Genomic DNA, 24846 nt, shown 5'->3' with positions numbered 1-24846 from the left:
GAAATAGGAGGCTTGGAGGGCAAAGGAGAAGGTTTGTGAGAGGCCTTTGACTATCTATGAGCAACAGAGAGATTATACTAAGAGCTGGATAGCTTCCAAGCTAAGGCTTTGTGTAATTCTAAGACTATTTTCCACTTGTATGATAATACAGAGGTTGGGGTTTTAGACTGAGGCTTTCCCTGGATTATATTTCTATGTTCATGTGTGATTGCTTCTCATTCTCAGTTATATGTGTTCTTGTTTGATAATTCTCATGTTCGATTAAGCTTCCACAAAGTTTGATTGTAGAACTAGATCTAGTATACTGCTTTAGTACATTTCATTATCAGTCGATCTAAAGGTGAAATCTCTACATGGTATCAGAGCAAAGGTGATCAAAGTTGAGAACAATATACAAATAAGGGAGAAGTTCGAAGTTTCAAATTCCTGATTATAGAAATTGAGTTCTTATCACATCTCAATTTCACAAATGGCGTTCAACGGTTTGAGACTTGAGTATGCCCTTGATGGCAGCTCGAATTATATAACCTAGGAGGATCACATGGAAGTGGTATTAGAGGACAAAGAGCTGAAGGAATTCATTGATCAAGAAGTCCCCAAGCCCCCAGCAGCTAATGCCCAAGAATTGGGGAAATGGAAGAAATGTGTCGCTAGAGCAAGGAGAATCCTCCTAGAGGGAGTCCGAGACCACATAGTCTCGAGCCTCCATGGGAAGGAGACACCGTATTCAATGTGGAAAACATTGAAGGATCTATATCAGAAAAACAGGGATCAGAGGAAACTAGCGCTAAAAGACAAGCTTCGGAAAATCAAGTGTGAAAAGGGCGACACGATCTCAACATACCTGACCAAACTCACCACCTGCAGGGATGAGCTTGCAAGTGTAGGGATCATGACTGTTGATGATGACATGGTGAGTCTTGCTCTCCTCGATCTTCCTAAGAGCTGGCATAGCTACCAAGACTCAATAAATGGAAGAGAGAAACTGCCAGATTGGGAATGACTTTAGTAGGATCTGATGCAGGAGGAGATAAGGAGAAGAACCATAGATGGTTCTTCATCCAAGGAGGATGAAGAAAACTGCGCCTTAGCGAGTAAGGCAAAGAAAGGGAAGGAGAAGGATTCTCATCCCAAATCGAGTTCTTCCCATGGTGGGAAGAAGTTTGACGAATTGAAAGTGCGATGCTTTCATTGTCATGAGGTGGGCCATTTTGCTTCAAATTGTCCACTGAAGAAATCCAAGAAGGGATCCTTGGAAGGATCAGAAGGTGAGGCACTTGCCTCACAGTTTGAGTTGGATTTCACTCTCATCGCATGCATGGTTTCATCCATGGTGGGATTTGGTTGGTTTCTTGGCAGTGGAGATTCATTCCACATGAGCGGCGATAAGAGTTTGTTCAGTACCTTGGAGGAGAAGGATCTATAGATACTCATAGAGATGGGTAATGATGAAAAGTATAGTGTCTCAGGTGTAGGCATGGTTGTTTTTTAGAGGGAGCATGGAGGGAGCATTACCTTGACTGAGTTAAGTCTAGTTAGATTAGTTCCAATAGTTGGAGGAACTGATTATGATTTAGTTAGTTAATGCTTGCATGCATGTAACTACTGCACTTCAAATAACTGAATATTCTCTCATAAATAACTCATGCATGTCAGTGTTGTCATAGACCCAGTTGAGATCAGATGGAGGGACAATGTACTATCAGTTGGATGACTTTTTCCTATAAAGGAAACTCATCCATGTAGAAGGATTTATCTCCTTCAGGATTGCGCGGTTACTACCGAGCCAAGTGAGCAGTGTGAGGTGGGAATTCACATGTCTGGAAGCACTGGACCCCAGGAAAAACTGCGCAAGGAAATAGGAGGCTTGGAGGGCAGAGGATAAGGTTTGTGAGAGGCCTTTGACTGTCTATGAGTAGCAGAGGGATTATACTGAGAGCTGGATAGCTTCCGAGCTAAGGCTTTTTGTAATTCTGAGACTATTTTCCACTTATATGATAATAAAGAGATTGGGGTTTTAGGCTGAGGTTTTCCTCGGATTATATTTTTGTGTTCATGTGTGATTGCTTCTCATTCTCATTTATATGTGTTCTTGTTTGATATTGCTCATGTTCGATTAAGCTTCCGGAAAGTTTGATTGTAGAACTAGATCTAGTATATTGCTTTAGTACATTGCATTATTAGTTGATCTACAGGTGAAAATCCTACATATTATACTTCTTTCTTTTACTCACTGCACTACTCAAAATACTTATACACCACTTATGTGCTCCTCTATTGTAATAGCCCTGGTGAAAATTCCATGTAATAAAAGTTAGTAGAGGAAAAACTAATAACCGCGGTTGATGGGACACTTATTCCAAGCTTAATGTTGGGCAAGGCATCCTAGTGTGGGTGTTCATTGGTTTATCATGGCTAAGGAAATTTGCAAAGGCAGTGGCTAAGGCTTTGGAAAGGAAAAATGGAATTTTTGGCACATTTATTTATGAAAATAATGGAATTTAAAGAGAAAAGGAAGGTGAAAGGTCACATGTTGCATGTGAGGAGGAAAATGAAGGAAAATAATGGAAAAATAAAAAAAATAGAGGCCTAATTGATAAAAAGGCTTATGAGGATTAGTTGGTACCTTTCATCAGTTCAGTTTTGGAGCTCTCTCATTATTCTCTCTCTCACACTCACTCTTGGAAACTTAGAGTTTTCTTGAATCACTTTAGCATTAGATCAAGAAAGGCAAAGGTGGAAAGAGGAAGGAAGGAGCGATCAAGCAGCTACAACATGATTCTTTGTAGGTATCAATTTGCATGTGTTTTTTCCTAGTTAGATTTTGCGTGCGTGGTATTGTATGTGGTTATTTTATGTTATGGTATGGGTTTTTCTACGTGTGACAGTGCTTTCAGCCTAGCCTTTCCATTTCTGGTTAGCCATGGTGTGATGGGGTTCTCATGTTTTGGTTGAGCTAAATTGCCAGATGGATTCGAAGCTGAGTGAGGTGGATCTCTGAAAGAAAGAACACATGACCTAGTGATACTTGAATCAGACAGTGGAATGTGGTAAAGACACTATCCTAGTGACCCCTGAACTAGATTGTGGGGTGCAGTGAATATATGTATTGTGTGCCTCGATAGGCCTAGGAATCCTTGACCGGTTAATGGTCGGATATACAGTAAATGCTAGAGGTGGTTTCCATTGATTAGGCATAGGAATTCTTTCTGGTGAATGGCGGGGTATACGATAAAGCCTAGAGGGTGGAGTCTCGATTATGGCCTACTGATCCAGTGTGGATTGCGGTAAAGCCTAGAGACTAGGAGACAGGAAAATTCCTCACGGTGTAGGTGGAGAAATTTGATGGCATCCATGCTCTTTTTGGCCTAGTGATTTAATTGAGATCATGGTAAAGCCTATTATTACAATTCTATTATGTTGGCCTAGTGATCAGGTGTGATTTGCGGTAAAGTCTAGTTCTATTGATGAGGGTGAGTTAGTTTATCCTTGGGATGCCCTGGTTGGTTCTTTTGGTTTATGTCCCACATTCATGATTGGAATATGGCACAAGGATGATTAGCTGAAGAGAGATTTGGCCTAGCCAATCTATGGTCGAGTGCAACGTGGTAGTCCCATCCCAGGTTGGCTTTTGCATTCATTAATAAGAGGTTATTTCCTTGACATCTTATGTGTAAATGTATTGGTTTATATGTGGATTTTATGGCTTATGTATCCTTGATATTTTTGTTGTTATTATTCTGGTTATAAGCATGTATTATGACAATGATTATGTATGGCTCTCCTCATGTTTTGATTTGTAAATGAATGAACAATGTATCTATGACCTAATAGATGATAATGCAGCTGATGATATAAGGGGGAAATGTTTCTTAGTGATTCTCAGACGAGTATGAGAACCCTATGCTCAAATATGTTATTTAAACCTGTAGATTACATAATTGTGTCATGTTCGAAGAAATTCCGACCATGGCTAGTAGGGGTCTAGTCAAGTCCTTTCTCAAGTAATTGCATTCATATCATTATTATGTTGTTATATTTCAGTTCTAAAGGTGTCATGGAGTTCTATGCACTGACTGAGGCTTTAACCCTGAAAAAGTGGCTCAAATCCCGAAGTCACAAACACAGGTCTGAGGAGAAAAGTCCTCAAACACACACATGCCTTATTGTGTGAGCATCTGGAACCTCCTAGACACGCCCTTGTTAATATCAAGGGAGCTTCCAAGGTTTTAATGGTTTGAAAACTCAGTGGGACCTAGGGACTGGTCATGGAGATTACTGGGAAGGCTTATGGGAGTCTTGTAGCAGGTATAGAAGGCTTATTTTGTGGGTTTCTGTCGATTCCACTTCCTTAAGGTCACCTAAGATGTTGAGTCCCATTACAGTGGCTCTCGTCGCATATTTATCCCAGTTAGCCAGTTACTTGGGTAGATGTGGGAGGAGGGTGTTACATCTACTTGCTTTCTTCAAATTTCATTCTTACTCTTCACACCACATAACCACTTCTATATTTGCAAATCACCATTGACATTGTGCATTTTCACACCACTTTCTCTAGCTTATTTATACTTTACTAAATCAAAAAATTCATGGCAAGGCTGACATATAATTCATAAAATTGCATTACTCTTTTCATTTTCACTATTGGAAATCTGATTCAAATGACCCAAATGATTCTTATTTTCATAGCCCCTTGGCTCCTCGAGGGCTTACTTTTATATCCATGAAACCTTGCAACATGAACATGTTCCAACAAATCCAAATCCGCATCCACTTAAATGTAACAAATTATTGTTCTTCTAGATTTTTGATATACCCAAATTACTAATTCCAACTCCAGGGGCGTTATCATCATCCCCAGGCCCATTAGTGAACATCCATTGCTTGTTACACATGAATTCTCTTCATTTTTTGTTGTCTTTCATGAGATTTCGTGAATCATATCCACAAATTCATGGGTCAATATTAAAAACATCTAGAGGAGTACTTTGAGCATTTCTTTCGGTGAGGTTTGTATAAATTCCAATGGATCTCATAATTGTAGAGAGTTGGTAGTTCGACTACCAATTCCCATCCAACTAATTTCTTAGAAATTAGGTGTTTAAATTTTTACATGGAAAGATAATTATGGAAAGGATTATTTTAGTGAGGACAAGATTCCTACCATTTTGCCTTGTTAGGCCACACTCACGATTCATGTTTCATATAGTTGTTCATCCGTTTTATTAGTTATTTGGCATTTTGTTTAAAACAAATTACAATACATATTGTTGTTTCTTGAACCAGCGCAACATTTACATGTCTATACAAACAACATTTATTTCATTAATTACAATATCAACAAAGAATTAAAATGAGGGAATTACCTTTTTGTGATTAATACTTTTTAAATAAAGGAATTATCTTTTTGTGATTAATACTTTTTAAATAGTGAAATGTTTTTAAAATATTTTAATAATACCTCTAAATATAGTGAACTTGTACAAATATCTTTATAAATTCCCATAAATATTGTATAGATGCATCCCTTTCCACCTTAGCATTCATATAAATTAATATTTAATTATTGTTTCTTTGAAAATAAGAAAATTAAAATATATTTTAATTGTTTTTTTAATTTAAAAAAAGAAAATTTTTAAAATTATATATATATATAATTTTGATAAATTATAATGAAAAAATAGCCAATAGAGCTTTAGATTGATGGTGAATGGGTGAATATCTTTATAAATTCTCATAAATATTGTATATATGCATCTTTTCCACCTTAGCAATGATATAAATTAATATTTAATTATTGTTTCTTTGAAAATAAGAATATTAAAATCCATTTTAATTGTTTTTTAATTTAAAAAAAATATATATATATATATATATATATATATATATATATATATATATATATTATAATGAAAAAAATAGTCCACAGAGCTTTGGATTGATGGTGAATGGGTGCATTGTTGAGACACTTCTTGTGATAGATCACCAATTCAAATCCCCATTGGTACTAGCGTACCAAAAAAAAGATAAATATTCAAAAGCATTATAACAATGTAATTAGTATAAATTCAATATATTTATATGTCATGAAGTTATGATTCTTTAAGCAAATAAATATGCAAAGGCATTATAACAATGTAATTAGTATAATTTCAATATATTTATATTTCATGAAGTTAATATTCTTTAAGCAATTTATGGGAACTATGTGTCGTCTTTAAGGGTTTGCCCAATGTTTTGGGTGAACCTTTCAGTCATCTTCGGGGACTTGAAGCTTAACTAATAATGTGAAGAGCACTAGACTCATTTAAATAAAAGAAGGCGATAAAATATAACAGATAGAAGAGGTATAAATATTATTGTTAGAAAAAGAAATAATGATGAAAGTAATGATTATTATTGACTTTGATGAAATACTTTATGGATAAAAGGGTGTAAATTATTAAATAAAGAATTGAATAAATTATCAAAAGAGAAAATTTATAAATTCTTTTTCTTTTATTTAAATGGGTATAGCACTCTTCACATCATCAGTTAAGCTTCAAGTCCCTAAAAATCGGTGAAAATTTTACCCAAAATGTTAAGCAAATCCTTGAAAACAACACATAGTTCTTTAAAGATTCATCAACAACAATTTATTAAATGTAAAAATATACATACTAAAATATAACCTTAAAAATTTCAACATAGATATGAATTAATTAAATTATATAAAAATAATATTTAAACATCATACTATGTAATTCTGAAATATTTAATAACAGGAAGAATTCCAATAGAGTTTGGCTAGCTGAAGGCACTGGGAGTACTCCACCTCAGCCATAATTTGCTTCGTGGTTATATTCCAAAACCTTTGTGTAATTGTACAAAGCTGCAATGGATCTGACTTTCAATAAACAACTTGATAGGAAGTATACCAACAGAATTTGGTCGTCTAGTCCACTTGGAACAACTCCGCTTGTCTTGCCAATTTCATGATTTTATATGTGTGAATGTGAAATTTTTAAACTAAAATATAAAACATTGCACGTGAATTAATTGAAGTATAAGTTTTTAAATTTTTAAAATTTACGTTATTTTTTTTTATTTTATTTTTAGAAAAAACAGTAAGGAGAATGTGATTATAATATATTTTTAAAATTTTAAATATTTATTATTTATTAAATTGATTATAATGTTTTTTAATGAGAGTATTTTCAAATTTTATACATATTTAAGATTTTTTTAAAATTTGAGTATGATTATCAATATTGATAAAATGAAAATCATGATAATTAAATCTAAAAAACTACATATTTGGTATATGACAATCAATAATTAATTGAAGGAAGTGTTTTCTTTCAAATATCTTGGAGTTCATATCACAGGTTCAACTAAAGTTATAACATTGAAAAAATGATTAAGAGCTTCCAAAGTTTATAATGGATCTACATGAAGTCTTGAAGAAAGATACAACAAATTCAAAACAACTTAATTTCAAAATTTTATTCTCTTCATGGAGGCGAAGCAAACCATTTTTCATTGATATCATGACTATGGTTGTGCATGCAATGTATAATAAGAGGTTAAACCACATGGAAAACAAGACGTTCTATAAAATCATTCCAAAGTCTAGCCAAAACCACCTTTGACTCAAGATGGATGACATAAGGAGGCTTGATCTTGGTTAGACCATGTAAGCATAAAAAAAGATATCATTTTGGGGAATAAGGACAATATAAAAATTGTAGTGTGATAAGGAGTTCCAAGCAAAAGAAAAATTAAGATAGAAACATTGTTAAAATAAAAACAAATCCTCATAAGCTTAATTCACAAAATCTAAGAGTAAATCTAAATTTGTAAAACATATTTTGTAACATGAATTTTTTATAGGATGTTAATTATGATAAGAAAGTCAAGTCTAATGTGATGATATTGAAAGGGCACACAAAATTATGGTGGGAAGAGGTGCTAGCACAAAGGGAAAATAAAGGAAAAGAAAAATTTAAGACTTATTATAGGATGGTACAAAATTCAAAGGAAAAATTAAGCTAAAATATTATTAGTTGAATGTTTTTAGGCAAATGCAAAATCTCAGACAAAAGGCTATGATGGTTAAAGAATATATAGAGGAGTTTTATCAGATCAATATTAGAGTAAGTTATGTGTAAGAGCATGAGGAGAAAGCATTCAGATATATAAATTGCTTGAGATATGATATCCAAGAAGAGATAAGCATTCTACCCCTAACAACAGTTGAGGAGGCATACCAAGTTACTCTTAAAGAAGTGGAAAAATTTGCAAGGAAACAAAGTCAGAGACGAAGATAGAGAAGTTAGTTAAGGGGTAAAGGGCAGTAGGAAATAGAGGAAGATTCTCGATTCAATGAGAGGAAGCAACTCAAAACATCTAAGCCAAGAATATAGAGGAAGTGAGTGTAGATGTGGAAGATTCTTTTGAAGTTGAAAAGCATATCATCTAATTCCTATAATAGCTTTGTATTACTTCTCCTTCCTCTTCTTTGATCATCCTTCGAGGGTTTTAAGGGGTCTATGAAAGAATGTAGATTGATTCCTAGATTATGGTTATTAGAGTTATTACATGATGGTTGTTAGGTGTGATGAGTATCATTTTTTAGAAAGGCTCCCTTGAGGATTTGTACCTGATGTTATAAGATCGACTATGGGTATTTTCCCTTCTAAACAACTACATTTTCCTGGATATCTAGAGAATCTAGATCCATATATTTTGGGGTTTCTTGAATTCTTAGATTTATCCTTCTGACATAATCACTTGATTGGTAGTGGGTATGTTATTTTTTGGCTATGAGATTGACTTTGTTAGTTTGGTTTATTGTTTTTCCTCTAGTTCTCGCTATTAACCCATTTCCACATGGTTGTTGGTTATATTACCTTGAGACCCCTCTTTAAAGGAGGGATCTTATAAATTAGCTAGAGACTCAAAGCTATTGCGAGTTGAGATTTCCATATATGTCATGGAAATCGGTTGTGGTTTGGGTTGTCTATATTGTTGACTGGGCTAGACAAAATCATCCTTTTTCATTTGAGATTTAAATGATGTATCATGGCATATGATGTATATAGTCCCCTTTGAGTAGCCTTAGAGGTTTTGACAAAGTGCCCCAACACATTTCCTATACCCTAAAGAGTTTCTTCCTCCCAAAATTCTTTTGGAAAAGACAAGAGCTAGATCTAGACTGACATCATTTTGGAATTTTGTTTGGCTAGGCTTAAATTATCCATCCAAAATTCGAGGTAAAGTCCAAAAGAATTAAGAAGTATAATCTTTCAAATATTCAAGTCCAATTCTCAATATTGGCAAAGATTATTATGAAAAATTCCTTTGCTCTCAACTCCAAATCAATTTTCTCTTTGTGTATCCATACTATCAAGGCTCTTTTATATGGGTCAAAATCCCATAAACTTGTTAATTAAGACATGGTCTTGTGTAAAATGAATATATTCCCCAATCCTATTAGATTTAATCTCGCATTTAAGATATGTGTTGCTTTAGATAAATAACGCCCTCGTCCTCATGATTGCTAAGTAGCTCCTAGTAGTGGATATCTAGAAGAAGAGATTCCCTTAATATATTACCCTTATCATGAGAATTAAATGGAGGGGTTGCATGCATGGCCCATCATTTTTTGATTTGTGCATTGCTAAAGATCATGTTGCTATAAGAGAGGGACGACCCCCCTCCCCTTGAGTGCACATGGTTGCATTAAAGCAAAAAACCCTTGAATACAATAAACTAGTCGAGTGAAAAAACAAAAAACTAAAATTGAATTCCAATTACATAACTCTAATTAAAGATTCAGCATGACATAAAATCATCCCTCGTATACATATCTAATTTTATAAAAAAATAATTATCAAATCTATAATTAGTTTGTATGTTATATTGATTTCATAAACATTAACTACATTAAAATAATATCATAATTTTTTTTAATTAAGATTTAATATTTGTAAACTATTAAAGTTTAATGTTTTTAATAAAAATTTAAAAGAAAACCACATATTCAATATTGAGAGAATAAATATATTACACTCCTAAAACTGTATCCAACACTTTTATAGCGTATTATTATGGAGGATTTTTACATTTTCTTTCATATATATGACAATGTGTCAATTTAGTATGGGTTATTTTATATATTAATCTAGGAATTTTTAAGGTTTTTTAATTGAAAAAAATATTTTGAGGATTGTTTTTTACTTGTATGTTAAATTAAGATTTAAAATGCACAATAACTAATAAATATCATGGTGTAATTTTTCTTCAAAATATTTTATTTTAAAAAGCAAGTTAAAATCATTAAGTGAAATGAGGGAATTTGACTATGATAAAAACAATATTGTAGTGTGACTTCAACATGATGCTATTTACAATGGAAAAAAATGGCAAGAAGAAAGGTAAGGGACGTATTTGAGCATACCTTTCGATGATATTTGTATAAATCCCAATGGATCTCATAATTGTAGAGAGTTGGTAGTTTAACTATCAATTCCCATCCAACTACTTTTTTAGAAATTAAATATTTAAATTTTTACATAGCAAGAGTATTATGGGAAAAAAATATTTTTGTGAGGAGAAGATTTCTACTATTCCGCCTTGCTAGCCCCCACTCATGATTCATGTTTCACATAGTTGCTCATCCCTTTTATTAATTATTTTGCATTTAGTTTAAAACAAAATACAATATGCTTGAACTAGGTCAACGTTTACATGTCTATACAAACAACATTTATTTCATTAATTACGTTGAAAGGAGTTTTGTCTACGGAATTGGATGGGAAAACACTATTCATCCCAGATCTCTATTTTCTTCATCCTTCCAGTTAGAATTTGATGCGTGAAAAATTCACAGACTACAAAAGTCGGCGTAGGTTTTACATGTCATTGCTTCGTGTTGGGGCTCTCCACCAATTAAGTGGGGCTGAGCATGGCGGTTTACACCTCCATCCAAACCACAATAGCTCCCCCCACCAAATCCCTTTCCCTGTTCTTCAACGGCAAGGTTCCTGCCACGTTCTTCCTACTCTTGTTGCAGCGACCATTCTTACCAGTAATGTCCTATGGATTTTCCATAGTCATGGGTGTGTATTTATTGCTCCTAGACTTTTAGTCGTCTCGTCCTCGTCTGGCAAGCTACATGCATTGATTCTTCTTCGCCGCCTTCTTGCACCTTTGTCTCTCCCTGCTACGCCTTTTATTTCAGAGCTCAAAAACCAAGACTCAATGAAATGCATGTAGGCACATCGGGATGTGAGGGTCCTAACAACCAATGTACCCAAAAAAGTAGCAATGCAGATTGAATTTGTCTCTGCTTTCTGTCCCACGATCTTTTCACCAAACAAGATTTACCTATTTTTGAAATGAAATATTTATTTTGGTTTGGACATTTGAAGGTGATTTGTTTATAGTTGTTTACTAGGGAGATAAGGTCTTACCATAAGTTGGCACCACAGTGTTCGCACTCTGCACTCAGTTGGTTCTTTGCAGGCATCGAGTTGTGGCGACCCATTGTGCATAAGAACATGACACCTCCATTTGACATTTCATGAGCTCGAGCACCAAACAATTGGCGTAGGTCCTTATGGATACAATCAAGCATGCAACCAATCTCCATTGATTAGGGCTTGCAACGATTCAACTGATTTGGTCGTAAAAAACGACCCAAGGTTGAGCGATCCGAACAAGGATGGGATTCGATGTTCAGGTATTTATGCAACAAATTCGAAATGCAAACATTGTTTTTTATGTCAAATAATATTCTTTGAGAAATTTCCTAGTATATTTTAGTGTGCTAAGGTGTCAATTGTTTACTTGATACAATGCTAACCCCAACAATATATGGTCTTCCCTGAAAAGAAACAAAAACACCCTAAGTTGACACTATCCATAAAAAACTATCTTCATAATTCATTAAAAATTCCTCAAGAGCTACACAGTATTCATCTTGATCCATTTTAGATACACATTATGTAACATCTTTCAGATAACCAATCTTCAATATGGTTGGGGCCATTTCCTCTTTACATGTATTACCGATATTCACTATGACATTGATGTGGCCTACATATGCCTTTAAATAATGATTTATGATAATAAAAGGTATCCATGATTCGATACGCTTTAAGGTGTAATGGTAAAACATGCTCTCCAAAATATAATATGTTTCCCATGATACACTCTCCATGCTCTTTATTAATATGCTTTCCAAATGCTCTTTCGATCAACGTATACTTTAAAGTTAATTAAAGTAGTTCGATCAACATAGTCTTTAAAGTTAAATAAATTACTTGATTAGGTTTTTTATGCACCGAGTTTCAAAATTATCTTTTCTTGCTAAGGCAAGAGTGTTACTTTCTCATTCAAAAGCTTAAAAAATTACAGAACTATATTACAAGCCCCGGACAAAGTCAACGGGAACAGGTGGGAACCTCCAAACCTATAAAGTAAGGCTTCAAATCCTCTAAAAACCTACAAAATAGCCCAACCCCCATACACAGAAGGAAAATTAACTTAAAACACGGATTTTTCCAGGTCCGCTTAGGATGATAATACTCGTGCAACTAAGACATCCATCACCCCGGAGCCACCACGATGAACACGAAAAGCACCCAGAGGATAACTCCTCGAAACTAATTGATGAACTAAGGCTATTGATCTTCACTCCCCGAATATGACGGCTGAGGAGAATATCGGGCGGAGAAGAAGCATGAGGATCACCCGCCCGATATAGGTGGGTTTCTCTCTTCGTCCGCTGCCACGTGGTGATAGAAGAATGGCATCGGAGGCAAAACAAGAAATGTCACTTGGGGGCCTGGATGCATCCGATAAAACCACAAAACTGCTTGTGCTCTAATACCTTTGATACCTAAACCCACTTTTGTTCCACCGCCTGCCATCCAAAGGAGAGTTTCCATCACTCTGAGCTCGGGAGCAAAAGCTAAATGAACCCTTGTCCCCTTCATTGTCTGATTGTTGTTGTTTCCTCAAATTGAGGTAAAGCTCATTATCTATGTGCACCAGACTGTGGCATTCCTCTCGCAGCTTCCCTATAGGCATAAGTTCCCACTTGAAAAAACTGTAGTCATTCTTACAGAGCACTCCTTCATTTTCCAGCCGATCCGCTAATCTGTTGGCACTTCTTTGCACATGAACAAAACTTAGGGTCCTCAGGATTCGCAAATGTGATTGTATATGCCGATAAACCTGCAAAAGTCTCTAGTGGTGCGAGATTTTCTCAGGATTAGAGCCATTAGCTATTTTTTTTTAGAATTGATTGTTAATTCAGAATCATCTTCTATTATGGAGTTCTTCATGTTGAGATCTCTCAGAATCTCTAGGCTCTACTCTACAGCCATTAGTTCTTCCATGTTGTTGGTAGCATTCCCTAAATGGTTGTGGAAGATGACTATTAAATTCCCCTTGTCATCTTGAATGGCACCTCCATACCCAGCCTTCCCTGGGTTTCGTTTCGAGGCTCCGTATGTATTTAATTTAAAGTAACCAAGGGGGGGGGGGGGGTGTTGCCAGAAGTCCTGCCTCATAGTAGCATGTGTTGCAATCTAGATTGAGCCTTGTGGGACCAATTCCTGCAGGCCCAAAAGAAGAAGAATTTGAGCCTCCTGTTGCGTTGGAGGATTCTCAGGAGGTTGCTTCTGAATGGCGTTAATAGTTTCTTTGAGTTGCCTTAGGAGCTTATTAATTATTATTTGGGGCTGGTTGGATTTGTCCTTAAAAATCCTGTTATTTTGTTCTTTCCAGACATTCCATATTAGAAAGCTTGGAATTAATATCCAGGCTATCTTGACAGTTTCATTCTCTGAAAGTTTTTTCCACCAATTATTTAGGGTTTTGGATATGTCATTTTCATCTCTGTCAGTTTGTCTAAATATAGAGTACCACAGAGCTGCCATTTGGATGGTCCCCCAAAACCTTCCTTTCTAAGATTTTCCCAAGTCAAAATATTTTTGTGATGTACCATCCACATAAAGAGCTTGATTTTCATCCATTGAGGGTGCTTCCAAAGATACTTCCAAGTTTTATCCAAGTTTTAAAAATTGTAACCAGTAACCACTTCTTTGGCTTCTTTCATATTGAAATTGCCATCACTTCTTCTTCCCCATCTAAGTTGATCTGTGTACATTGAGATCAGAATTTTCTTTTTTTCCAGGATTTCAGCAAGAGCTTTTGCCCGAGTCGTTAGAGGATACTCTTCACTAGTAATTGGTACTTTCCAAGTTCTCCACTTGTCACTATTCCTTGTCTTATCCCAAAAGTCGCTGACCTTTTTTAGTCCTTTGTTGACAGTTTCCTCTCTGAGAATGTCCAGTCCTTCTCCACTTAAGTTGGGTTCCTGCTGCCAGTTATCTTCCCAGAACCAGGCAAGGTTTCCATTTCCAATCTCCCAGAAGCTATGCTTCTGAACTAAAGCCCTGTTCTCCCAAGCATTATTACAAAAGTGAGAGCCCCTGTTATGCCCTGTCATTGTGATCAAGTCCCATTCCCTCCAGTCCTTTGCATATTTTTGGTTCCAGAGCTTGGCCCATGGGTTGCTAGATTCCTTCAGCCATCTCCACCATAGTTTGGCCCCCACCACTTTTTTAAGAGTTTCCGACTCATGGAGACCAAGACCCCCATGAGGTTTGGGCATGAAAATTTTGTCCCAAACGACCAGCACCCATTTCTTTTTTTCCTCACCTTTTCCCCAAAGAAAGTCTCTTTGCATGTTCCTAATTTGATGGGAAACTCCTCCAGGTATAGGAAGCGCCGAAAACATATATTTTGGAAGAGATTGCAGGACAGCCTTTGTGAGAACTAGCCTGCCAGCAAGATTTAAAGATCTACTAGTCCACTTTCATATTTTGTCCTTTAGTTTATTGATCAAGGTTTACAAAACCTCCTTGCTCTGAGGTTTATCAATGAGAGGTATTCCCAAATAATTGGAGGGGAGTTGGTCTCTCTTAAATCCGAGAATTCTGGAGAGGTTTGTTTGAATGGCAATATTTGTATTGAAAAAGAAAACTTTAGATTTGAAGAGACTTACCTCAGTACCAGCCGCCAAAGCAAAATCTTGCAGGATTTGTTTGTAGGCTTTGGCTTCTTTAACCGTTGGTATGCCTTGTAACATAGTGTCATCTACAAATTGCTAATGAGTCAATGAGTCCCCTTCTCGGGTGAGCTTTAGACCCTGGATAATGCCTTGTCTTTTGGCAGAAGTGATCGCCTTGCCTAAACCTTCCATCATAAGAATGAATAGAAATGGTGAAAGCGGATCTCCCTACCTGAGGCCTCTCAAGGGCTGAAAGGATTTGGAGGGAGAGCCGTTGAGAAGGATGGAAAAGCTAGCTGAAGTTACCAAAGCTATAACCCATCTTATCCAATTCTGCTCAAAGCCATAAGCTATTAGAACTTCTTTGATATATAACTAGCTCAGTTTGTCATAAGCTTTTGCTAGGTCCAGTTGAATGATCATCCCTGCTTGCTTGTTATTCTTGAGAGAGTGCACTATTTCATGCGCTTGAATGATGTTATTGAGTATTTGTCTTCCTTCCACATAACCAGTTTGCTCCTCTGAAACGAGAGTAGGTAGGAGGGGCTTGAGTCTGTTAGCAATGACTTTGGAGATGATTTTGTATATCACATTACATAGGGATATGGGTCTGAAACGATCTGGAGTCATTGCTTTATCCTGTTTAGGAATGAGGGAAATGAAAGAGGTATTTAGCGCTTTTAGGACTGTTTTTGAAATCCTTGAGTCCTCCACCACTTCCAGAATATCATGTTTGACTATTTCTCAGCTTGCCTTGAAGAAGTTGACATTAAAACCATTCGGTCCAGGTGCTTTCCCATTGTGCATCTCATTTATTACTTCTTTTACCTCTTCTTCTGACACTGGTCTGTTGAGATTGAAATTATCTTCGCTGGTCACCAGTTTCAGAGTATGCTACGTGATTTTTTTTATAGCTAGTGATTTGCCTAAGATAGGCTCCTCTGCTATATTTTGAAAATGTTGTACCAGAATGGACTCCATATCTTTGTGTGTGATGAGCTCTCTCCCCAACGGGTCTATGAGCTTTGTGATCGATTATGAGCCTGATGGTCCATGGTTGATTTGTGAAAAAACCTAGTGTTTCTTTCTCCTTCTTTAAGCCATTGTACTCTTGATTTCTGCTTCCAGAAGATTTCCTCCTGCTGAAATCTGGTGTCCCACTCCTTTTGTAGGGAGTCTACTTGCAGTTTCCTTTCCTCAGTGAAGCCTTCCTTGATAAGAGTTTGGTTGATATTCTGAAGCTTTTGTTCCACTTCTCTTTTGGCTTTAAAAATATTACCAAACTCACTTTTGTTCCAATCTTTGAGTTTGACCTTGATGTGCTTGAGTCTCTGTTGCAGAATGAACATTTTTGTTCCTTGAATAGGGAAATCTTCCTTCCACCACTTATCAATGTTGGATATGAAATTAGGGTGAGTAAGCCACACATTTTCAAACCTGAAGGGTCTGTTTCTTGGAGTGTAATGAAAGAAGCTTCTAGTTGAATTGGCCAGTGGTCCGACCCTCCAAAAGGTAGGATAAAAGCATTCAATCTAGGCCCAACGAGGAAGAGGTTCTCCGAGATGAGGAATCTATCTAGTTTTGAGGCCACTTGGGTAGCACCTCCTCTCTTATTGTTCCATGTGAAGGTTCCATTCACTGTTTCTAAGTCCACTAGCTTCAAGTTGATGAGGAAGTTCTGGAAGGCAATAGAGTCATGTCCCATTAGTCTAGTTCCTCCTTTTTTTTTTCTAAAAGAGATTTGATCATATTGAAATCTCCACCCAGAATCTAGGGTATTGCTGGATGTCCCTCTCTAAGCTCCTCAAGAGAGGTGAGAAGCTTGAGTTTATCTCCAGGATTTTGAGGACCATAGACATTTGTAACCATATAGATATCCTTGTCACCAAAGGTTGGATAACCATTGAAAGATAGTTTCAGGTTGCTTCCGCATCCAAAATGTCAAATTTCTGAGGATTCCAGAGAGTAAGAATCCCTCCCGCTGTATTATTTGCTTTTACTTCCAGGTATTCATATTCACTGAGCCATTTGTTGTGTATCTTCCGGACTTTGTCTATTGAACATTTTGTTTCCTGTATGAACACCATATCTGGATTTTCTTCTTTGATTCTGCTACTGAGATTCCTCTGTTTCCTTTTACTTCCTAGACCCCTGATATTCCAAGTTGTGAGCTTCATGATGATGGGTTTTTGAATGAGTAACTGGTGAGATATTTCATCTTACCTGAGTTGATCATGAGCTTCCCACACTCTATGAGTAGTTCATTTTGTCTCTTTCTACCTCTTTTCCTGCCTGGGTTTTTGGGCGAGTGTCTTGAAATTTCTTCCATTGATTTGACCCCTCCATGGTCCTGGCTTTCATGGCTTCTTTTGTTTCCTGAAGTTCTTGTTTGAGACCTCCAGAGGAAAAGTTGTTGTACTCTATCAAACTCCTCTTGTCGTAGGGAATCTATCCCTTTGTTGGTTCCCTGGTTTAAGAATTTCTCCAGATCAAGATTTTCCCTCTCCATAATTTCTTGTAGTTCTTGGTCCTCAGTCCCCATTTCACTAGGGGTCATCTCTTGGTCTTCGCTTAGTTCCATGCTGTTTGGTATGGTTTCCTGTTGTTCCTTGTTTTCCTGTATTATTTCCATGTTGTCCTCCTTTTCTTTATCTTTGGGATGGTTGTCCAGAGTAAAATCCTTTTCACTGTTCCCCCCTTCTTCTTCTAAAATTTCAAAACTATTGTGACTTGCTAGTTTGTTATCACTCTATTTTTTCTAGTACTTTCTTCCTCCTCCTTTCCCTTTTCCTCCTATCTTGGTGAATCCTTCGGGATCTTTTCCTGTGTTGGTCCTGGGATTCTCGTCCCTCTTTTTTTGTGGGCAATCTCTGAAAAGGTGTCCATGTTCATGAAATTTCCTGCATCTAAAATGGACATGCTCATATTCCACCGCCTGTACTCCACACATATTCGTGCGAAGGAAGTGTATTTCCCTCGCAGAGTTGTCTCTGATATTTTTATAAAATGTCCTAATTTATTTCCTATTGCTTTTAAGGATTCAAGTAGCCAGTAATATAGAGGTAGGGAGTAAAGTCTTATCCATACCGGGACTGATGTGAATGTTTCTCGCTCCATGAAAAAGTTCATTACCCAAGGTCGCATATAGAGTCCTGGCACAGCATAGAAATCGGGTCCTCTTTCGAAAACTCTATCTTTATCCTCTAGGTTGTTGAAAACCACCGTGAAGAAACCCTTGGACCCTAGATGCAGAGTGATATCCCCCTTAGGTTTCCAGTTGTTTCTGATCCAAGTATACAAATTCTTCTCTGTGGGCCATATGCCCATAAACTTGCAAATAATGGCATAAGTCGTCATGTGAACTATGTGCTCTTGCAGTGCAGGATCATTCAGAACCACCCGGGGTTTGGTAGTAGTCTTGGGCTTACAGGGACCTTCTGTCGAGTTGTACACTTATTTTTTACTACTGTCCTCTGGTCTCCTCTCCCTTCTGACTGTTCCATGAGTTTCTTCCTGAACATCAGCTTTGCTGCTTTCCGGTTCTTTTGAGTCTACATTTTTTTCCCAACGTCCCAGGGTCTCTTGAATCCATTCAAACTTGTTGCCTTGCTTTTATTCGATACACCGTTGCTATAGGAGGGACTAGAACTCCCTCCTCCTAGTACCTCCATTGCTCTCAGCACTCTCCTCCTATTGCTTCCTGCTCCAAACCCTAGCTCTCCTGCATTCTTAATTATCGAGGACGAACATTTCAAAATTATCATTCATATAGTATTTATTTTTTAAAATAATTGTTTTATCATATTTAAAAAGTACTTTATTGCCCAAGTGCCTTATATAGGAGATATTTTCTTGTAATACAATATATATTATATATTTATTTTAATTATAGATTTATTAAGTGTTAATGGATTAAATTTTCAAAAGTACAAATATATTTTAGAGTACAAAATTTAGAAGAACTTCAGGTAAGTCTTTATGTGTGTTTGTTTATCTCACTATTGTTTATTTGTGTTTTTCATCTTTGGGCTAACAATTTCTTCAAGTCCTTTCATTATTTTAGATAGTAAGAATTTAAATGCATGTTATACACTTGCACCACCCAAACCACATCACTATTACCATCATTTTCTCACCTTCCACATAATAAAACATCTCCCTTGACACTACCCCTTTTGATTGCAAGGACCATAGTAGTTCATGAGGTTTGGAGGTCAGAATGTTCTTTCCCTTCAGTGTGGCATTATGCACCCCATAAGGTGACCTTGATGATGCAGCCTGAAATGTTGCACAAAGAGATAGTTTCCTTGCACACTCCCCCCACTCCTCATATCGGGGTTCCTTTATCAACCACGGATTAAAGTGGGAGTATTACATTTTTGTGATTAATATATTTTAAGTAGTGAAATATTTTTAAAATATTTTAATGGTACCTCTAAATGTTGTGAAAGTGTACAAATATCTTTATAAATTCCCATAAATATTGGTATAAATTAATATTTCATTATTTATTCTTTTTTTTTTTAAATAAGAATATTAAAATATATCTTATTTATTTCTTAATTTAAAAAGATAAATTTTTAAATTTATTTATATATAAATATAATTTGATAACTTATAATGAGAAAAGTTAGTTCACTGAACTTTGGATTGATGGTGAATAGGTGCACTCTTAAGGCACTCCTTGGGATAGGTCAATGGTTCAAATCCATGTTGGTGCTAATCTACAAAAAAAATAAAAAATTAGTATTCAAAATCATTATAACAATATAATTAGTATAGGTTCAACATGTTACAATAGATAGGTAAGATATCAATAATTTCTTCTTAGCATCCAAAATAAGTCTAATTAACTATAATAAAAATGTTATTAGGGAGAATTGACAATAAATGGGTACGATTCAATAATTTTTTCTTACCATCCAAAATAAGTCCATTTAACTATAATAAATATTCTTTCTTTAATTCAAATAATTTATATATCATGAAGTTATCATTTTTTAAGCAATTGAAAACACTGAAACATATTGTAATATTCATTACAAAATAAATTTTATTTTTTAAATAAATTGTTTTTAATATTCAAATAAAAAAAAAAATTATATAATTTTACTATTATCATTTAATAATAATAATAATAATCTAATTTAAAATTAATAACTATGCATTAAATAACAAAATGTAAAATTTCTAATAAAATATATAAAAAGTAATAGAGTATAACTTTGTGGACCCAATTTACTATAATGAATATTCTCTCTTTGGTTCAAATAATTATATATCATGAAGTTATGATTTTTTAAACAATTTAAAACATTGAAACATATTGTAATATTCATTACAAAATAAATTTTGTTTTTTAAATAAATAGTTTTTTAATATTTGAATAAAAAATAACAACTATATATTTTTATTATTATCATTTTATATATTATTAAAAATAATATTAGTAATAATAATTTAATTTAAAATTAATAATTATACATTAAATAATATGGAAATTTTCTAATAAAATATATAAAAATAATAAAGTATATATCATGAAATTATGATTCTTTAATCAATTCAAAATACTGAAACATATTGTAATATTCTTTACCAAATAATTTTCATTTTTTAAATAAATAATTTTTTAATATTCAAATAAAAAATAGCAATTATATATTTTTAGTATTGTCATTTTATGTATCATTAAAATTAAAATTAATAATAATAATCTAATTTAAAATTAATAATTATACATTAAATAATAACATATAAAATTTATAAGAAAATATATAAAATATAATAAAATATAATTATGTCTATGAATACTTTTGGAAAATTATGTGTTGTTTTTAAAGATTTGTCTCATGTTTAGAGTGAATTCTTCATTCATCTTTAGAACTTGAGTTCAACTAGTGAGTGAATTCTTCATTCATCTTTAGAACTTGAGTTCAACTAGTGATATGAAAAATATTAAACTCATTTCAACAGGAAAAATGATAAAATATAAATATTATTGTTGGGAAAGAAAAATGATAAAAGTGATGAGTATTAATTTTAATTATAATGAAAATAATAATTATTATTGACTTTGATAAAAGACTTTTCAAATAAAAAAAATATAAATTATTAAACAAAAAATTATAAAAAATAAAATAGCTTCTATTACTTTAATATACTTATTAAATAAATTATAAAAGAAAATTTTGAATTTATTAAATAAAAATAATAACAAAAATATATGATTTAATTAAAAAAAATATGATTAATTAAATTATATAGAAATAACATTTAAACATCACACTATAATAACATTTAAATAATGTTAAACACAAAATATTTCACACTTTAAAATTAATAATATAACAAAACATTTATGATGGTAACTGTGTACGCATCCTATTCAGTCTTCCATTCAATGAAAAGAAGAAAGAGACTGTTTTTCACATTCTCATCTTCCCAAATTAGATTTTGCCACCACTCAACCTCTCCCTCTATTTGCTGCAACCTGGACAGTTTCTCCATTCCCCTTGGCAATGTCTTGAGTAATGGACAGCGTGATATCCTCATTAGTCTAAGTTGAGGCATTGTTTGGTCATCCCACGCATCATGGGGCCCCACCATATTCTCTACCTTCGGACACTCGTACAAAACCAACGTCTCCAACGCTGGAAAGCCGCCGCTCCCCACCGCTAACTCCCTTAGCTCATTGCAACCCGCTATAGAAATGTCCCTTAAATTAGATAGCTTCTCTAATACCAATCTTCTCAGCGATGGACAATACTCTATGTTCAAATCTCGAAGTTTGGGCATTACTCCGTCGTTGATCACACCAGAGGGTCCCACTATAGTCTCACACTTTGGTAGACCAAAAAGCTGCAAGTCCTCGAGCATCGGAAGACCGCAACTCTCAATTTCGAGTGCTTCAAACTCCCTGCAGTAACTGATTCTTAACTCCTTTAAACGAGGTAATTTCCTCGTTCTCAATCTCTTCAACGAATGGCAATATCTTATCTCTATATCTTCGAGTTGGGGCATTGTTTCTTCACTTGACAAAACAGAAACAGATGATCCCACCATCATGCTTTCTAATTTGTCTACATGGTAAAGTTTCAAGCTCTTCAACATTGGAAAGCCCCACCCGCCTACAATTCCAGGAAGCTCCCTAAGTTGGTAACACTCACTCAATTCTAACTCTCTCAGGTTTTGAAACTGAGAAATGCAGTTGGGTATACTTACCGCATTATAATCTTCGAGTGTAAAATGTTCCAACTTGTTCAGATTATCCATGTTGAAGGGAAAAATATGCTCCTCCCCCACATCATCTCTATCTGCATCGTAGACGCACCTTACCTCCAACCTTCTTAGCTCCGTCCATGTAGTCATTGTACTTTCTTTAATTTCTGATTTTACTGCTGCCTTCAGCACCATCAGATTTGAGAGATTTGCAATATCCTCCACATTTATAGCAAAGTCGAGTGGCAAGAACAAAAAATTCAGACGAGAAAGACTACCTATGCTCTCTGGCAAAGTCTGCAAACTGGAGCAGTCACTCAAATCCAGAAATTCAAGTTGTTCCAGTTGACCCAGTGACGTTGGCAGCGTTGTTATGTTGGTGCCAGAGAGATCAAGAACCTTGAGAGACATGGCAGCTGAGAGAAATCCTTCTTTAACCTCTGTAATTTCTTCATTGTAAGCTAGTACCAAACTCACCAGTTTTGGGCAAGCCAGACTGGTTGGAAGAACACGAATATCATTATGACCAACTGATATTCGTTTGCAATCCCTAATCTCACCTTCAATAGGGAAATCTTGTAGATGTTGACCTGAGGCAAACAAGCAGTTCTCCTCACTTCGGCCAATAGAAATGGCCAGGTCATGCAAAATATCATGAACTTTTACTTCTTTTCTATCATCGCTAACATATTCGAACAAGCACTTACCTACTAGTGCATCTATGTACTCGTGCCCAGCATCCATGTCGGTGACCAACTTTTCGGCGCTCCACATTTGGACCAGCGTCTCCACACGAATCTCTGCATCCTCAGGAAAGACGGCACAGTACAAAAAACAAATCTTTAAGTTAGGATCAGCTAATTCATCATAGCTCCATTTTAAGCGCTTGTAGAGTTTTGCATCAATGCTGCTGTGTCTGATTCGGAAGGATGGATCTACCTTCCTCATCAAATTCAAAGCACGCTTCCACTCATCTTCCGTCTTTTTCAACCTCATAGCTGCAGCTACTACAATGAGGGCTAACGGCAATCCTTGACACTCCATGGCAATTTCTCTAGCAATACCCTGTATGCTCTCATTTGGAACCACCCCATTTGTAAAAGCTTCTTTCCTGAACAACACCAACCCTTCCTCTCTGGACAGAGGTTGTATTCTCAAGGAATAGTCGGCGCTTGCGCCCATTTCTCCAGTGACATCGCTGCTGCGACTCGACATTAATACTTTGGAACAATTGTGATCATCCTCAAATGTCACGCCGATCTCGGTGAGATCGATTGAACGCCACAAATCGTCCAAAATTAGAAGAAATTTCTTCCCTCGAAGCGATGCAGACAATTGCATTTTCCTTATATCTTTGTCAGAGATGCCTTTGAGCTCTAACTTAAGTGTCTCGGCCATGGAGGCCTGCAAATTTGTAATCTCATACTTCTGAGAAATTGTAAGCCAAATTACTGGATCAAAAATACCTCTCACCTCTTTGAAGTGGTTGTAGATTAGTTTCAGTATAGAAGTCTTGCCGACGCCCCCCATGCCAGAAATGCCGACCATCCGAGCTTGGGGATGATCTTCACCAAGCCATTCCTGCACTTTCTTCTGAGCATCTTTAATGGCTGACCCTACGAATCCGGACTCTGGGACAGGTTGACGAAGGGCGTCTACCTGAAGTTGTGAGGCGGCCACAATCTGTATGGTATCGGCACATATTGAAAATTCCCTTTGAAGCTGTGCAAAGAGTCGATCAAACCCCGTCTTCCAATCTCTAATTTGGGTGGACAGCTTGGGGTTGCGGAGGGAGCAGCAGCCGAGACACCCTGGCTGTGGCTCCGAATCATCGATCAAATTCTTGACCTGTTGAAGGTGATCACGGATTCTTTCCAAACAATTCTGGACGTTGGGTGGGAGCGCTCTCTGCTGCTCTCGGAATTGATTTTCAATATCATCTAAAACACCCTGCATACGGGTGAAGTCAGTTTCGAGATGACGGACATTTTCCCCCATCTCAATGACATCCTTCATTTTTCTGGTGACTTCACCGATAATCTCTGCCAGTAAGTTGGCTGCCGCTCCAGTTGCAACTTCCGCCATGGATAATTTATTTAGCTGAGCACTAAAAGCAAAAGAAGGGGCAAATGCAAGGGTAGCGGGAGCAGATCTGAAAAGGGCTGCGAGAGAGTAAGCGAAATTAAGAAATGCAGGTGAACGAGTGAATATAAGAAGAGAGGAGAGAGGGAGGTCGATGGCCGTATTAATCGACCTCAGCTTTTTCAAATCGTTTTTCCCACTTCGTGATTCTAAAGCGAATTATTCGAGTGGGCCTTAATTTGTCTAACCTTTAGAAAAAGTTGGAATTATTGTACTTTTAATCTTTAGAAAAAGTTAGGAATTGCAACATGATTGTGTTCCATCGTTAGAAATTGAATAATTACACTTTGAAATATTTTAATTTGGGTGCGTTGAAGGAGAGCCTAACCATGTTGTGTTGCAATGCTGGGAATGTCTTTTCCAATCTTTTTGCAGAGAAGAAAAATAATATAAGTGCCATTTGTTCGGTAAGTTTC

General features: G+C 35.8%; 1 protein-coding gene across 1 annotated transcript in view; it reads right to left on the bottom strand.

The window, feature by feature from the left end:
* The window catches only part of LOC149178599 (disease resistance protein RPS2-like), a 197446-nt gene extending 172968 nt beyond the window's left edge, over positions 1-24478 (bottom strand). Inside the window, exon 1 of the mRNA XM_089420394.1 lies at positions 22567-24478. Within this exon, the coding sequence (XP_089276520.1) occupies positions 22567-24373 (1807 nt within the window). The 5' untranslated portion in view covers positions 24374-24478. The remainder of the gene's footprint in view (positions 1-22566) is intronic.
* Between the last annotated feature and the right edge of the window lie 368 nt (positions 24479-24846).

Source organism: Pinus tabuliformis, chromosome 4_1, assembly GCF_031772625.1.
Source record: "Pinus tabuliformis cultivar Carrire ecotype Pingquan chromosome 4_1, CPIR1, whole genome shotgun sequence".
NCBI lineage: Eukaryota > Viridiplantae > Streptophyta > Pinopsida > Pinales > Pinaceae > Pinus > Pinus tabuliformis.
The sequence above is the reverse complement of the archived record's forward strand: the minus strand, read 5'-3'. Positions and strand labels throughout refer to the sequence as shown.